Source organism: Cryptomeria japonica, chromosome 9 (genome assembly GCF_030272615.1).
Source record: "Cryptomeria japonica chromosome 9, Sugi_1.0, whole genome shotgun sequence".
NCBI classification, from domain to species: Eukaryota; Viridiplantae; Streptophyta; class Pinopsida; order Cupressales; family Cupressaceae; genus Cryptomeria; species Cryptomeria japonica.
Window position 1 is genome coordinate 534050976 of NC_081413.1, and position 16431 is coordinate 534067406.

Consider the following 16431-nt stretch of genomic DNA (forward strand, 5'->3'; position numbering starts at 1 on the left):
GGAGATAATGCATAATTATCGATGTTTATAAGCCAATGAGTGTTTTTGTGAATTTGTGGTTATGCCTAGTATATAGTACTTGAATACTCTTCCATGCTCTTGTATGCATGTTGCATAGATATATTCTTGTGTTTTATTGTAATGTCCCCATTTTAGCAGACATGGTTTTTGGGTGATTAGCCTATCATTCTAACCCTTGTAGGCTAATGAGTATGGATAGAGGGTCTCCCAAGGCTTGTATCGTCACCAAAGTTCAGTGTGTTTCGATCTAGCTTTCGTTTGGCATCATTTGGACTTCATTTGCTATACTTACTATTTATAGTAAGTTTGAGATGTTAGAGATGAACCCCTTCTATTTTTAGTAAAGGGTATGGTCATATGCAGCTTCATCATGTCAGCTCCCAACTCAGACGGCGTTCAAAAATGTTGAGTATTAATGGAGACATTAATGTTTATTTAGTTTAAATAAACATTAATGTTTTGAGCTTATATTATTAAGTTATAATATAATTTTATATTATAACTTAAGTAAGGGTCCATAATACAGTGCGAAAACACGCAATGGATTTCAAAGAATTGAATGAATAAACAGAATGAGCAAAACGCTCATAAATAATACAAGTTATTTACAAGAATAGCAAGTTTCTAAAAAGAAACTGTTGAGAAGATCGAAGACGATCTTTCTAAAATAGAATGTACACTGAATGAGCATTAATACTAAAAATAACATATTTTAATATTCTATTACCCTCCCTTAATGCTCAATCTATTAACTACACCTATAGTCCCCCTGAATTTTACAAATTTATTAGGACCAAGGGGCTTGGTGAATATGTCTGCTGGCTGCTCCGAGGTAGGAACATACAGCAACTGGATGGATCCGTCTTCAACCAGCTGTCGAATATAGTGACAATGCGTTTCCACATGCTTGGTTCTTTCATGGAAGACTGGATTTTTGGCGAGTTTGAGCACTCCCTGATTATCACAAAACAAGGGAGTAGGACCTGCCTGGGAGACATGCATATCCGCAAGCATTCGCCGAAGCCAAACCGCCTCACAAGATGCCTTAACTGCTCCCCGATACTCTGCTTCCGTCGAGGAGAGAGCCACTGCCTGCTGCTTCTTACTAGTCCATGTGACAGCACCAGATCCCAAACTAAACACATACCCTGCTGTAGACTTATGGTCATCAACCGAACCTGCCCAGTCAGAATCTGTGTAACCACTGAGTATAGGATCAGAACTCCGAGTGTACAGAAGTCCATAATCAAAAGTGCCACTCACATAACGCAGCACACGCTTCGCTGCTAACAAATGATCAGCCTTGGGAGCTGTCATGAAGCGTGAAATGTAGCTCACTGCAAAACTGATGTCAGGTCTAGTAGCAGTAAGATAGATGAGACTGCCCACTAGTTGCCTGAACAGAGATTCATCCACAACTGGTGAGGATGACTGAGCTGAAAGTTTGAGCCCGGGTTCCATAGGAGTAGAGGCAGGTTTGCAATCCTGCATTCTGAACCTGTCCACAAGACTTCTGGCATACTTGGACTGAGTGAGAAAGATACTGGTCTCAGTCTGCCAAACTTCAACTCCTAAGCAGTAATGTAGAAGTCCCAAATCTGTCATATCAAAAGTGCGGCACAAATCCTGTTTGATCCCAGTGATCAAATGTGCTGAACTGCCAGTAATGATTAAGTCATCCACATAGACAACCACAAACAGAATATCATTACTAGTATGCTTGATATACAGGTTTGCATCAGATGGACTCCGCTGAAAGCCATGATCTGTCAGGTACTTATCAATTTTCATGTACCAAGCCCGAGGAGCTTGTTTCAGACCATAGAGTGCTTTGACTAGTCTAGAGACCTTCTGTTCTTGACCAGCAACCTTGAATCCTGGGGGTTGCGTCATGTAGACTTCTTCCTGTAAGTCACCATTCAAAAAAACACTCTTGACGTCCATCTGATGGACTTTCCAACTGAACTGGGCTGCTAAGGCAAGAACGAGCCGTATGGTACTCATTTTGGCTGTAGGAGCAAAAGTCTCCTCATAGTCAATGCCTTCTTTCTGTGAGAACCCACGAGCAACAAGACGAGCCTTATACTTGTCTAAGGTTCCATCAGCTTTGTATTTTACTTTGTACACCCATTTGCAGCTAATGGGCTTCTTCCCTGAAGGAAGATCAGAAAGAGCCCAAGTGTGATTCTTCTGAAGACTCTGGAACTCAGCTTCCATAGCCTGTTCCCACTCAGGTATACCTTTAGCCTCTGAATATGTCTGACGTTCAAAAACACTGTGTATGTTAGCCATGAGAGCAAAATTGACTGTATGCTGCTGTTTGCTCTTATTACGGGAGGTTCTACCCTCAATGAGCTCAGTATCCCTGAGATCACCAATGGTTTTGGCCCACCATTTAGGCCGGAGAGTAGAAGTGCTAACATCTGGAGGAGCTGGAAGAGGCTCAGGATCAGGAACAGGAGCAGCAAGAGGAGGATTATTCTCCGATGGGAACTCAGGTAGTGCATCATCGAAAATAGATTCTGCATCATCCCTCCCATCAGGCGAACCTAATGGGATAAGAACACGGTGAGGCTGATCCTCAGAATTCTGCTCAGAAGAAGGGGACTGAAAGAATCCTCTGTCTTCATCAAATACAACATCACGACTGAAGATAAGACGTTCAGTGTCTATATCTATCAGTCTGTAGGCCTTATGGTGATCACTGTATCCTGTCATCATGAGTTTCTGACTTTTGGAATCCAACTTGGAGCGCTTAGCATCTGGAATCCAAACATAGGCAACAGAGCCAAAAACCTTCAGGTGGCTGATCTGAGGCTTCCGACCAGACCAAACCTCTTCTGGAGTCTTCCCCTTAACAGCCTGAGTAGGAGAGCGGTTAAGAAGGTAGACAGCAGTAAATACTGCTTCAGCCCAATACTTATTCGGAACACTCCTGTGTTGTAACATAGAACGAGCCATCTCAACAACCGTACGATTGCGACGCTCAACAACACTGTTTTGCTGAGGAGTGTAGGGTGTAGTCAACTGGCGTTTGATGCCATGGGTATCACAGAAGTTGGAGAATGCAGAAGAACAAAATTCCCCCCCGTTATCTGTCCTAAGAGTAATGATACTTTGTCCAGACTCTTTTTCAACAAAGGACTTAAACTTCTGAAAGATACTAAATACATCTGATTTATGTTTAAGAAAGTACACCCACATCTTTCTACTAAAATCATCTACAATAAGCAAAAAATATTTGCAACCAGTAACAGAAGATGTATTCATAGGACCACAAATATCAGCATGAAGTAGTTGAAGTACCTTAGATGCGCGCCAAGACTTTCCATGTGGGAATGAAGTCCGATGCTGTTTGCCAGCTTGACAGGCGCCGCATACTCCAAGATGCTGAGTCTGAATATCAGGTAACCCTGAAACAAGTCCCTCCCGAGACAGCTGAGAGAGATACTGAATGTTGAGATGTCCATATCTCTGATGCCACAAAGTGCTAAGAGGAGAAACACGAGCTGCCAGAGCCACTTCAGGAGAATCACCAGTGTCAAGGAGCCTATATAGGCCATAATCCTCTAGACCAACAGCAACAGTAAGACGAGTCTCTCGATCAATGATGGAGCACTTGTGAGCACTGAACACCACATCTAGTTGAGGAGAATTCCTCATAATCTGGCTGACAGAGAGCAGATTAAGTTCCATTCCAGGAACATAATACACATTCAGAAAAAGGAGAGTCCTGCCACCAGACTGTATCTGAACAGTGCCTCTGCCAACAACTGTATACTCCTCACCTCCGCCAAATACAACGGAATCACTGAAAGATGAGAAGTCTGTAAACCAGTCACGCCGATGAGAAAAGTGACGTGATGCACCAGAATCGATGTACCAAGCAGAAGACCTGGCATGATCTGAAGACCTCTTAGCCATAAAAGCATAAAAGGCGGACTCCTTTTGCTCGGAATGTTCCGCAATATGCGCCTTCTGGTGTGACCCTCCCTGCTTCTTTTGTTCAGAAGCGAGCCTCTGACGGCAATCTTTCTTCATATGGCCGTACTTGTGACAGTAATTGCACTGCACATTTTTCTTCTTAGCTCCATCCTGTGTCTGAGAAGAGCCTTTCTGCTGAGAAGACTGAGAGGACTGAAATTTGCCTTTATCCTTCTGAAAGGATTGAGCTGTGAAGGCATTTTCCGAGGAGGCTGATGTAGTACTACTACCAAATTGCTGTTTCCAGCGATCCTGCTGTAGAAGTTTGGTGCACAGTTCTGAAAACTTCAGATCAACATTAGTGGAAGTAATATTGAGGGTTTCAATGAAGTGTTCATACGATTTCGGAAGACTTTTCAAAGTGATTACAACCATGTCTTCTTCCTCCATAGTCCGACCAATAGCTTCGAGTTGATCTCGAATGTCCTTAATCCTCGTGAGGTGCTCCTGTAAGGACATACGTTCGTCCATCATAATGGAGAACAACTGATTCTTCAGAAAGAATGCTCGGCTCTTGTCGGATGTCTCATGCAATTCCTTCAGATGCTTCCAGATGTCAGAAGCTGTCTTGCCGGAAGGAATCTGCGGTAACTGATCATCAGTTACTGAGAGTTTGAGAAGCATGACTGCCTCCCGATTGCGTTCATCAAACTTATCTTGATCTGCACCAGGTGTACCAGGACTGAGTTCTTTGCCCAAAACAAGCTGGTCAAGACGCCTATATTCAAAGATGGTCAACATACGTTGTTTCCAGATGTTGTAGTTGTGACCATTAAAGCGTTGACTGCCTTCTATCATCAGATTGGTGAGAGAAGCCATTTGCACGTTTCCCAAGAAAAATTCCTGGCTGACCCAGAAAAAAACAACCACCCAGAAAAGTGTGCAAAAAACCCAGAAGGATTCTCCTATCAGAATCTGGATTCGCGGGCTCGAAAATCGAGGCACAAAAATCGAGGCACCCAGAAAAATTGGACAACAACCCAGATTAGGTTTCGAAAAACCCACCACGAATCTGCAAGAAAAACTGAACTTCGATAAAAAACGGAAGGAAAAACTTCAATCGAAGTTTGCAGAGGTCGGCACCATGGTTGGCAAACAGAAAAGGACGAGTTGCAGAGGTTCGTTTCCATGCGATAGTGCAGAAAAAAGGCACCGCGGAGGTGACAAAGACCGAAGCCTGCAGACGCGAACAGATCACGCGAAGTGGCGTTGCAGGCGGAGGTCGCGGGAGCCGAAGTCAAAAACGCGATTTTTGGAAAAAACGCGCGCCTAAACCCCCAGAACAGAAAGCCACGGACGCCAAATACAGTGCGGCCACGAACACAGTGCGGCCACGAACACAGGAAACGAACCAGTGCGGCCACGAACACAGTGCGGCCACGAACACAGGAAACGAACCAGTGCGGCCACGAACACAGGAAACGAGGGTGTGAAAAAAACGTGAAAAAAAAAAAAAAAACGCATTCTTAGACACCCATAGGAAAATACTCTGAAAAAAATTTGAAAGCAATCTTCACTAAACAAATTTAGAATTATAAGATTGCTCCAAAAAAAAAATTTAATCCTGCTCTGATACCATAATACAGTGCGAAAACACGCAATGGATTTCAAAGAATTGAATGAATAAACAGAATGAGCAAAACGCTCATAAATAATACAAGTTATTTACAAGAATAGCAAGTTTCTAAAAAGAAACTGCTGAGAAGATCGAAGACGATCTTTCTAAAATAAAATGTACACTGAATGAGCATTAATACTAAAAATAACATATTTTAATATTCTATTAGTCCAAGTATCATTAAAGGGGACCATTTAATTAATTAATTGTGGCTCTTTTACCAAGGTGAAATATTAAATGACAAAGTGAAAATATTATATCATTTAATGTCATTTAATATCATTAATTGATTTAATGCCTTATTGGAGAAAATCAAACCTTCATGGGAAATATATATAAGGCTTTTGAAAGAAGAGAAGGGGAAATTGATCATTGTTATTTTTGATGAGAAGACTTGTCTCTTGGCTTTGGAGAAGAAGTTGGGGTTTCTGCAGCTTGTCCAGAGTATCGGCATTGGAGAACGTGAAGACTTCATTGCATCAGCAATCTGAGGGTGTGAGATATTCATCTGAAGTTGCTCCTAGGGTTGGCTTCATCCAGAAGTTGACATTGTGCTGATTGGAGATATATTTTCAGATTTATTGGCATAGCTGAGGGCATATGTATATGGCAGACTAAGAACATCATACAGAGGGTTTATTTGCTGCTACAATGTCACGCTACAGTACCTTGCCAATTTTGTGGTCTTTGTGGAGACCAAATTGGAGATGTTTGTTCAAATTTATGATGAAGATTGAATAAGGAGTCTTTGGCTGCTTCTTCTACATTCTGCAAACCCCTGTAGCCGCCTTCATCACATATAGATTGGGGTCAATTGATATTCCAGGTGACGTTCAACATTAATCAGCCACTTAGCTTTCATGCCAACTGTTTGCTTAAATGCATAATGGCTGTAGGTGTACTTTGGGATGCATGAAAAGTGTTTGTCTTAATGTCTACTAGCTGTACTAGTTAATTTCAGTCATTCCATGTGTGTGCAAGGTCTAAAGCAGCTAGCATATCATTTCTATAACAACTTTGCATTGTTAGAAGCTTTTCATAACTTCATTTGCAGCCTGCAAACCCAAAGAAGACAAATAAAGAGTTCACTACAGTGGCTTCAAACATTGTAGGCCAAGTGTTTGACAATATTCCTTGGGGTTCAAATAAGTGAAACAGGGTCAGATTAGCCAAGGGATATTACATATATCCATATATTTGATATAAATTCAAGTTATGTTTACCTCTTGGAATGAATGTGACTAAGAGGGAACTGAGACCTTGATTTTAGATAGTTAAGCAAAAGTTGTTGCTTCTATCTTTATATTTGAGTTATATTCATGCCTATGATATTGTTGCATTAGAGTTAGAATGTGGATGTATCATGCCACACCAATTCCATTACTCTTGCGAGTTTCACATTGTTAGTCTTCCTCGTGCTGGGCTGGGTATCTTTCATGTCATGAAAGATTCCGGGGAAGTGTAACTACTTCGTGATAGGGTGGAAACGCGCTCCAGCAATGTTCTCGCTCGTGATGTGGATAGTCATCATGTTTTGGTCCTCATACATTTATTGTTTTCAACCTTGTGGTTTAATGTAAAGGTATATGTTTCCTTATGTTTATCTTGTTATCAGCTTATGTAATTTGACTTCATATGTTGAAATGTAATTTCTTATCTCTAACCTTGTATATCTAGACATGTGGCAATGATTTATTCTTAATTATATATATTTTGTGAATTATGTAATTTTGAAATTATGGTGGTCTTTACAACCAATTTAGACTCCCCATTGTCAACTCCATTTGGGGATTTCCTTAGTACAAGGAAGAATTGTCCCACTAGCAACTTTAACATCAAACCCCTCAAAATCTGCTACTTTTAATCTCAATCTATTCACTAGTTCTTCATCAATGTAGTTATAAGTAGCCCCATTGTCAATAAGAATTGTTACCTTTTGGCCCTTCAAAATTCCTCTAACACGAAAAGCATTATATCGTGGTGCTCCTAAAAGTGTTGCAAGTGTACCTCCTAAATGCTCTTCTCCTTGGTGTTCATGCTCCCTTTCTTCTACCTCTTTTTCAGGTTCAGCCTCCTCACTTTTTGTATCATCATCTGAAAGTACCTCTATGTAATGTATTTGCCCTTTACCCAAACGCCTATGCCCTGGTTGTCAAGGCTCTCGGCATGTGAAGCAAAGCTTCTTTCTTCGAAGCTCATTCTTGGATACCTCTACTTGACTTGGCTTGGAGGGTGATCCCTTGGGAATTGGTATATCCTTCTAAAAAGAACTCTTGGGAAGAATATGAGGTGCTGCCTTCTTGAAATAAAATCTGTCCCTAGTCGCTGAATCCTCCAAATTAAGGGCTCTTGTGATGGCTTCTTGCAGTGTGCTTGGGTCAAATGCCCTTACTAAACCTTTAAGAGGTTCAGCCAAGACTTCTACAAACAAAACTATGAGTCTTCTTTCAGTTACATCAAGGACCATTACTACAAGTCTTGGAAATTCTGTTGCAAAATCCTCCACTTTACCCTCTTGCTTCAGCTGAGCTAATTCCCTGAAATGAATTTCCGGATCCCTCCTATCAAATATTTCAATCAACCTTTGGCTGAAGTCTTCCGAAGATGTTATCGAGTCATGCCCTTGAGTATCCCTTCAAGATGCAAGGTGGCAAATTTGATAGCCTCTTCTTCAAGCATTAGATTTAACAGGAAGTATGTGTCCAATTTCTGCAACCAAGCCCTTGATGATAAATTGCCAAATCCATCAAAAGTTGGGATGGTAATCTTTCCCAATCGATGTTGAATGTCCTTCCTTCTTTTATACCCTTTCCTCTCATGTCCTGTTGCTTACTTCATCTCTAAAAAGTCCCTGAACATCAGATCTGCACGAACAACAGGGCTTAAGGAATAGTAAGCATCATGAATTCTTGACACTTTTTCCTCTTAATAGGGTTGTTCTTCCTCCACATTTATTGTTGGTCCCTTTTCTTAAAACTTGGCCCTAAAAGTCTTTGTGTGGATTGAGGCTTTCTCGTCGCTTGAGCTGCTTTTATTTTGTACAGGTCTTTAATTGCTCAGCTGCTGGCCAAATCCTTTTAATAGTTGAACTATCTCTCCCATTGTATCTCTCATGCTGGTCACCACCTCTTTAGTCTCCTTGATGAACTCCTAAGGGATTTCTTCTCATCCATACCCCATGGTGGCTCCTTTCTTCTTCTCACACAGCTGATCACGTTGTTCCCTGTCACTCATAAGCACTCACAGGCTAGCAAGTCAGAGTGCTACGATACCACTGAAATATACCCACTTATGAAACTTACAATAAACAAAATTTTATAATATGTCCAGATATAAAAGCCAGTTTTTCATAACTCAGTTTAATCTTCAGATTAGCACAATGACTCAAAAAACTTGATATCAAAATTACTTCAGCAAGTTGATTCATATCACTAATCTGGTTTACATACACAGTCTTGTCTAAACAGACTCTATTGCTTAAAAATAGCAGAAAATACGGAACCAAGTTCAAAATTACATAGCTGTTATATAGCAGATTCATACTATTTGTCTCAACTCCAAGTGTCGTGTCTCTCCATTCATTAAAGACAGCAGATGGAGGTGCCCATTGAACTCTCCCGATCCAATGTCCTATGCATGGAATGCTGCCGCCAATGTGAGATATGATTGTGTCCCAATATTTGTCGTTGTTCTCAAAGTTCCAGCTCCCCTGTATGTGTGCCCCTTGGCTGTGTGTGTGGTATGTTTCAGATAAGACAATGGTTTGTGTTTAGAGGTGCAAGCCTATCAATGATTTTCTCTTTTTCACTCCTTCCACCACCCTACAAATAAGGAGAATTTAGGAGTTGCATGTTTGTGAAGTGCAGAAGGAAACAAATTATTATGACTAAGGTTTTCATCCTACCCAAGTCTGCCTACTGGAGTTTTCACTCCAGGAAGCACTTGGTCTCACCAAAGTGATTTCAACTCATAATCTGTGATGCCTTGATCATCCACTCGTGCCCACATATAAAGGCACTTCTTAACAAGTCGGCCAAAATAAACCGACCAAGAAGAAAAAGAAGTGAAACCATCCAATCCCAGGTCGGCCTCATAAGGCTACAAAACTAAAAATAAAACAAAAATAAGAACAGCATGTTGGCCCACAAGGCTAATTTATTAGAATTAATAATTATTACATTTATTTATAATTTTAATCATTATTTCATTGGCGGGGAAATGAGTTCATCACACCTGAGAACAGACTAAAAAGTTAATATATATTATGTTTATATAAACACGTTGTCTTAAGTGTACATTTTCAAGAATAGATAGTCTACTTCTGATTAAAGTAAACCAAGAAAACAAATAAATGTCAGAAAAGGCACAGTGACTAATGCTGTAGAATACAGAAAAAATATCTACAAAGAAGAACTCACAAAGCCTATAGCAAGAAAAGGTAAGTTTCAATCAATTGCAAAATTTATCTACTTCAATGTCATCTGAACAGATGAGAATTTTGTTGAGAAACCCTGGGATCTAGTCAACAATATGAAGATAAATGAGAGATAGCCATACCCACATATAAAACATCTAAAGAGCCTGAAATCGCTCTATAATTAGTGCCATGTAAAGAACAATTTGGTTACCTAAAAAAGGAATTATATAAAAATGAGAAAATGAAGAGCACGACCAGATGGAGAATGGAAACTAACAGTTGCCTTCCTCAGAGAGTAAATTTTGTCTTTTAATTTTCTATTTAATTTGTCAGGGAGAATGTAAATGACTGTGTATATATCAGTAGCATGTATGTTAATGTTTGTGTTTTATATCATGGTGTGGACTGCAGAATCAAGCAGATATATAAGGGGAAAGGTATCTTTTTAGGTCACTGCCAAGCAAGACACCAATTTGACATATGAGATCCCCCCCCTGTAGAAGCCACAGGAGGATTGTTTTCTAATTAACTCTAATATTGTTCAAATTTGTACCTCTTTAGGTTCTGACCTTTGACAAAGCTTATGATAAATCAAGGCTTGCCAAATATCTATTCAAATAGTATTTTGAAGAAAGATGTAAAATGATTCTGTACAATGTAAACGATTCTATTTATGTAAGTAGCATTTTGTGTCAATCTATGTAATTTAAGCAAATTTATAGGATGCACTGTCAAGCAAATATTTAGTGAATATTATTAAGAATGGTAACCAATGGCCATGTTCAACATGTAATATTGCATATCTTTTTGAAACTTGCTTAAAAGTTGATTAACAAGCTAAAAAGAGGTACTGGCTGGGCTGGGTCGCGGGGATACCTCTAGAGTACAAAAAAAAAAGGTACTAGAAAACATTACAGCACATAAAGAAACAACATGATTCGATTAAGAAATCAACGAATCATGAATCCAAAAAGTCATAAGCAAACTCAAACAAGAATATTCCAACACGATAAAAAGGTTACTAAATCACTGTTCACCTGTTGATGCAACAACTTTAATTGAGCTTTATCGCAAATACCATCAATTTCCTTGAGGATTCCCAAATCCATGGTAGACATGTATCTGCATGATTAATTATGCTAATTTTTATCCAATCCCTATCAAAAGAAAGGAGCATAATAAATGAATTACCTCGAAGAAAGATGAGCATTGACAAGGGATGATGCAACTTTAAGGGCTTTCGATGATGCAGAAATCCATGCAGCCTTTTGACCAACAATCTTGGACCATACATTTCTTAAATTTCTTTGGGCTGCTGGCCTCCATAATCTAGTGCTAGCAGGTGACTGTGCATTAGGACTTGGACTTCCTTGCATCGTTAGCCTATACATAAGAATCACATAGAAGGAAATGAATGTATATCATACTTAAGAAGATAATACAATTATATTGATGTCTACAAATAGTCAAACTTCAATGTCAGCAAATGGGTCTCAAAAGGTACAGTAAATTGCAGTAACCAATCAGGATTGCTAACAGGACTCTAACAACCAAAGATAAAACATCTATAGCTAAGTCTAGGAACCAAATGAAATTAACAAGAGAAAGGTAGACCCTAACAGGTGATTATGCAAACTCATGCACTTCAAAACAATCCTTTAAAAGGATTTTTTGTTAAAACAAAAACTACTGCACCATGGCAGATGCATCACGATCATATGAAAAAGCTTATGCTCAATACAGAAACATCAATTTGATGTCAAATAGTGAATGCATCCTTACAATATACATTTATTCCCCACAAAAAATATTACCTTGAAATCCCCATTACCCTAGGCCATTAGCAGAGCATATTATTCAACAAGTCCTTGGGATCAACTTTATGGTTGTCAGCTCATATAATAAGGTTGATCAGTTATTGAACTGTATCAGCTACCCTCTCTCCTTGCAGTTTTCATATCTTTATTGCTGTTTGGACTTGCTTGGATTTAATAAACTCCTCTTTTTCTACAACACTCTCACATACTGTTATATATTTATCCTTTGTTTTCGAGTTCCACTAGCCAGTTTTGGTCATTAGCTGTATTAATATATGTTATAGAACATTAATTCCAATTTCTATGTCAATTTACTGAACTGTTTTACCACATTTTTCCAAAAACAATACTAATTGTACATTCCCTCTTGAAAATTGATCATGGGCAACATCTAATGCTGAATAGTAAGTTTGTCCAAACCAAAATTGGTCACCCTTCCATATGAAATGAGGAGCTAACAAGTAGCAAAAAAAGTGAGCACCAGAATAATTTGGACCTCCCCATAATGTGTTCCCCCTTAGACCTCAATGATGATCATGATCTTCCAGCAGCCATTCAACTTTTACTCATACAGAATGTTGGAACTTAACCCTGTGTTTTGCATTGAGTTATACATATATCCTTGTTGATATAATGTCATGTTTCCTCACAATGATGCTCCTCTTTAAATGCGAATGATGATAATGATCTGCTAGCTCTTGTTCTACTTTTCTGGCTTACAAAATGCTGGTGACTAAACTCTTTCTTTTGCATTGGGACAAAAGTTTCTCCTTTTTAATATGTACGCCCTATCTCCTCACAATGACACTCCTCTGCTCCTCAGTGGTATTCATGATCTGCCAGCAGTTAATCTACTTTACTGGTTAATGGGTGGTCAAGATTAAGCTCTACGTAATAAATTTCTCCTTGCAGCTCTTTGCAACATCAATGGTGTTCATGACTTTCATAAATCATTGAATGCTTCAATTAAACACTGTGTTTTCATTTGGTTATACATTACTCCAGGTTAATAAGAATGCCCTGTTGGCTTAGACTTTTCCTGGGTAAATTCTAGGATGAGTTTGTGGGTCATCTTTAATACTGTGAATGATAGCTCTGGACACATTTTTTAAATTACAGAACATGGGAAATGATGGCAGGTCAATACAGTTGCCATATTTTTTAAATTTATAAACATGAGTCATGCTCAAATGTAACATATAATAGATACCTACAGCCTCACCCTGTGTGCAGTGGAGTTATGAATCATCTTAGTGCAGTAGGTCAATTTTGAGAATAGATTAAGCTCAAACAAATTCGCCCTACTAACTTATAAAGCACAATCCCTTGAACTGTGCTCTTGACCATGCGATACCGCTCGATTACAGGGCATCTTTTGTTATTGTGTAGGTTTAAGTTCACTTATAAAGTGACAATGAGACACAACACCAAAGAGTAATCAGCTCTAAAGCATCGTATATGAATTCAGTATCATATGAAACTGATTTAAACTTGTGAGAAACAACGAGCTCTATTCATTGCGAATTCCCATGGATGTAACAATGCTAAACAGTTTCCACCATATAGAAATTAAGGATTATGGAAAAGGGCCAAGAAACGTGGATTACCTTCATTCCCACAGCAGAGACGCTATTCTGTATGGTTCCCCAACACAAAAAGTTACAATTCGAATATATAAATATATGAATGCAGCATTGTATTTCATTAACTAAATACCTACTTTATATATATATATTCTTTTTTTATATATTATATTAATATTAAAAAAAATCTAGTCCATTAATGGGCCTTCTCGTGTGGATCCGGCTTTTGTGAGGGGTAATGATGGTTCCAAGTCTACTACGGTATGGCAGAGACCAGAAGTCGATTGGATTAATATGAATTTTGATGGTGCATCGAAAGGCAATCCAAGCCCATTCGGGTGGGATTTGTTGCCTGAGATTGGCCTGGGAACATTGTGGCTATCAGAGCTAGGCATTTGGTTGATGGGACAAACAATGAGGTGGAGGTGCAAGCAGCCATATGGGGTGTGAGGATGGCTCAACGGTTATCTGTCTCCCGACTGCATCTTGAAGGCGATTCCCAAAATGTGGTAAATGTCTTTTCAAAAGGGGAAGTGAATGCATGGAAAATTAATAAATTTATCAAGATTATTTGTAAGGATTTAGAAGTTTTTTATTCATTTAAAAAATCCCATGTTTTGAGGGATGGTAATGATGTGGTGGATGTACTTTCAAAGAAGGCCACATCATTAAGTGAAGTTGGTGGGGTTGGAATGTGGGAAGATTTTTGTGAGATCGAGTTGGTGGAGGACTAAGGTGACTATGGTATTTTGTGCGAGCTTCAATGCCATTTAATGATGTCCTTGCAAATGGGCAAGTTGGAGGCCATTTAAATGTGAAGATGGGTGATAGGTTTTGGCATTCTCCGGGCGTTGGCATGAGGTGGAAGAGTGAAGGATTGAGATAGGAGGCAGCCTGTGAGTGCAACAAATAAGGCAAATGGAAGCGAATTTCTCGCTCCACTCTCTCAAACAGCAACTTGCCCTCTTTGGCAAGATATTCGAGAAATGGTTTAGGGGTATTTTTTAAATTTGATGACCCTTCATTCTTGCAGATTATGGAGCTCTTGCTCGGGGAGGATTGCAATTAGAATTCCTTTACAGAACAAACGCAGACATTATTTCTCTAGTGGTGGTGTGGGCTTTGGTCTTTGGGACGAGGGAGGAGTTAGTGTGGGTGGTGAAGGTGTGTGTTCCTTACCGCTCTTTGTGTGGTTTGATGTCTCTCTTGGCAAGGGTTGTGGTGGGGAAGGGTCTACATCGGCTGTTTGGAGAGGGCACTATGGCAGATGGAGGGGAAGTTGATGTTGCATTTCAATTGTTCATTTTGTGGAATGATGGAGCCAACAAAGTGGTGCGCACTAAGGAAACTCGTTTGGGATGGGAAGCACTTAAAGACTTCCTTCGAGAGCATGAGGTGGAGCTATGTATTGCCAGAGAGACCAAGAAAAAGAGCTTGAAGTAGAAGCAGGTGTTCAAACACAAAGATTTTTGGGTGAATGGTCCAGGCAAGAAGAAGAAAAAAGTTTAGTGTGCATTGTTTTTCCATGTCTAGGAATGGGTACAATGGTAGTTTTTTGTTGGGATTGGTTAATGGATTCCCTGTGATTATAGTTTTAGACCACATTTTATATTTTTGATGGGCAAGGGTGTAGATGGTAATAGATATTTTCGAGGTTGGTGGTTAAATCTTTCGAAGGCAGTGCATCTCTATTAGTTGGTGCTCTATTTTTTCTATTGGAATTTGGAGAGGGCTTAATCTCTGATTTTGTAAAGTCAATATGTATTTCCTTAAAACTTTTTATTATATCAATATAAATCAAAGTTACTGATCAAAAAACATATATAATTTTTTTTTTAAATATTATATAAAATAAAATATACAACTTGACAAGGGGTTAAGACCTTGACCATTATTAGAAAAGGTGGCAAGATGTGGGAAGAATTAGATGGGACAATTATATTAGTTTATTTGTGCAAGGAGGAAGCTTTGTAAAGACGAGGGAAAGGGGAAAATTGCATGGGAAGATAGACAATATGGGGAAGACATGTTGAATGATTTCTTTGTTTTTTTGGAGAAGGAAACTAGGAACATTGACCTCTGGCTATGGATAATGAAAGTACAAGAGCTGGTGAAAGAAGTAGATGGCTCTCTTGGGGTTGAAATAAGGGCTATGACAACAAGGATGCTTCTTGACCTCGAGTAGTCAACTGAAAGGTAGAATGTCTTTAATATGTCGTGGATATTTAGATATGTGATAGTGTTATTTGATACACCTAAGATATACCTTCTCCATGATGATATTAGAGGTGTGGAAAACCAGGAAAAATCCATTTTGAACTTTTAGTTTGGTCATTTCCATGGGTTAAGTGGAAATATCTTCATTTGCACTAGTTGATAGTGGTAAGGGCAATGGGTTTCATTATAAAAACCTTTGTGGAGGTAGGCTTCAATGAGTCAAACTGTTGTTATGACAAGGATATAGAGGTAGAGGTGGGGAAGGCTTCTCTTTCGATCTGTAAGGCTATAGAAATTGCAAGTGTAATATGGAGATAAGTAGGGTGTGTTTGTGTGGAGGGAGGTCTTAGGCAAGGCAAGGGGGCTATCTCTTTCCCCTGATCCATGATAAATAGTTTCATCATCTAGTTTTGATATGGTAGAAAATTGAAAGGTTATATATATCCTTAGTATGTATGAAACTGATATGATATAGTACTAGCTATATACTTGATATACACATATCAAGTAGGGTGAAGGACTAGTCATTTTTGTTTGATATTATAGAATGGCAATATGACCAGGTTCAAAATTATAGTCGATGTAGTTAGGTGGATTTTAGTATATAGTAATGTGGATGAACTCTACTATAATAAAACAAGAGACGCAATGTGTCAAGTTCCTGCCTGTAATATGGTTAGTTTAGAGTAGAAAATAGAAAAGGACGAAGAAGAAATATGTAAGGATAGAGATAGAGAGGCAAAAAGATATAGATATAGAGATCTAGCAAAGGAG

The 16431-nt window shown here is 39.1% G+C and overlaps 1 protein-coding gene across 3 annotated transcripts in view; it reads right to left on the bottom strand.

Moving 5' to 3' along the window:
* The window catches only part of LOC131077078 (uncharacterized), a 119087-nt gene extending 105528 nt beyond the window's left edge, over nucleotides 1–13559 (bottom strand). The window contains exons 1-3 of one of the 3 annotated variants that reach the window (XM_058014495.2): nucleotides 13465–13559; nucleotides 11232–11423; nucleotides 11078–11162 (exon numbers count right to left, since the gene is read on the bottom strand). In XM_058014495.2, the coding sequence (XP_057870478.1) occupies nucleotides 11078–11162; nucleotides 11232–11416 (270 nt within the window). In that variant the 5' untranslated portion in view covers nucleotides 11417–11423; nucleotides 13465–13559. Of the gene's footprint in view, nucleotides 1–11077; nucleotides 11163–11231; nucleotides 11424–11854; nucleotides 11884–13079; nucleotides 13310–13464 lie in introns of those variants that run through there. The other 2 variants (XM_058014493.2, XM_058014494.2) reach the window with 2 other exon arrangements.
* Between the last annotated feature and the right edge of the window lie 2872 nt (nucleotides 13560–16431).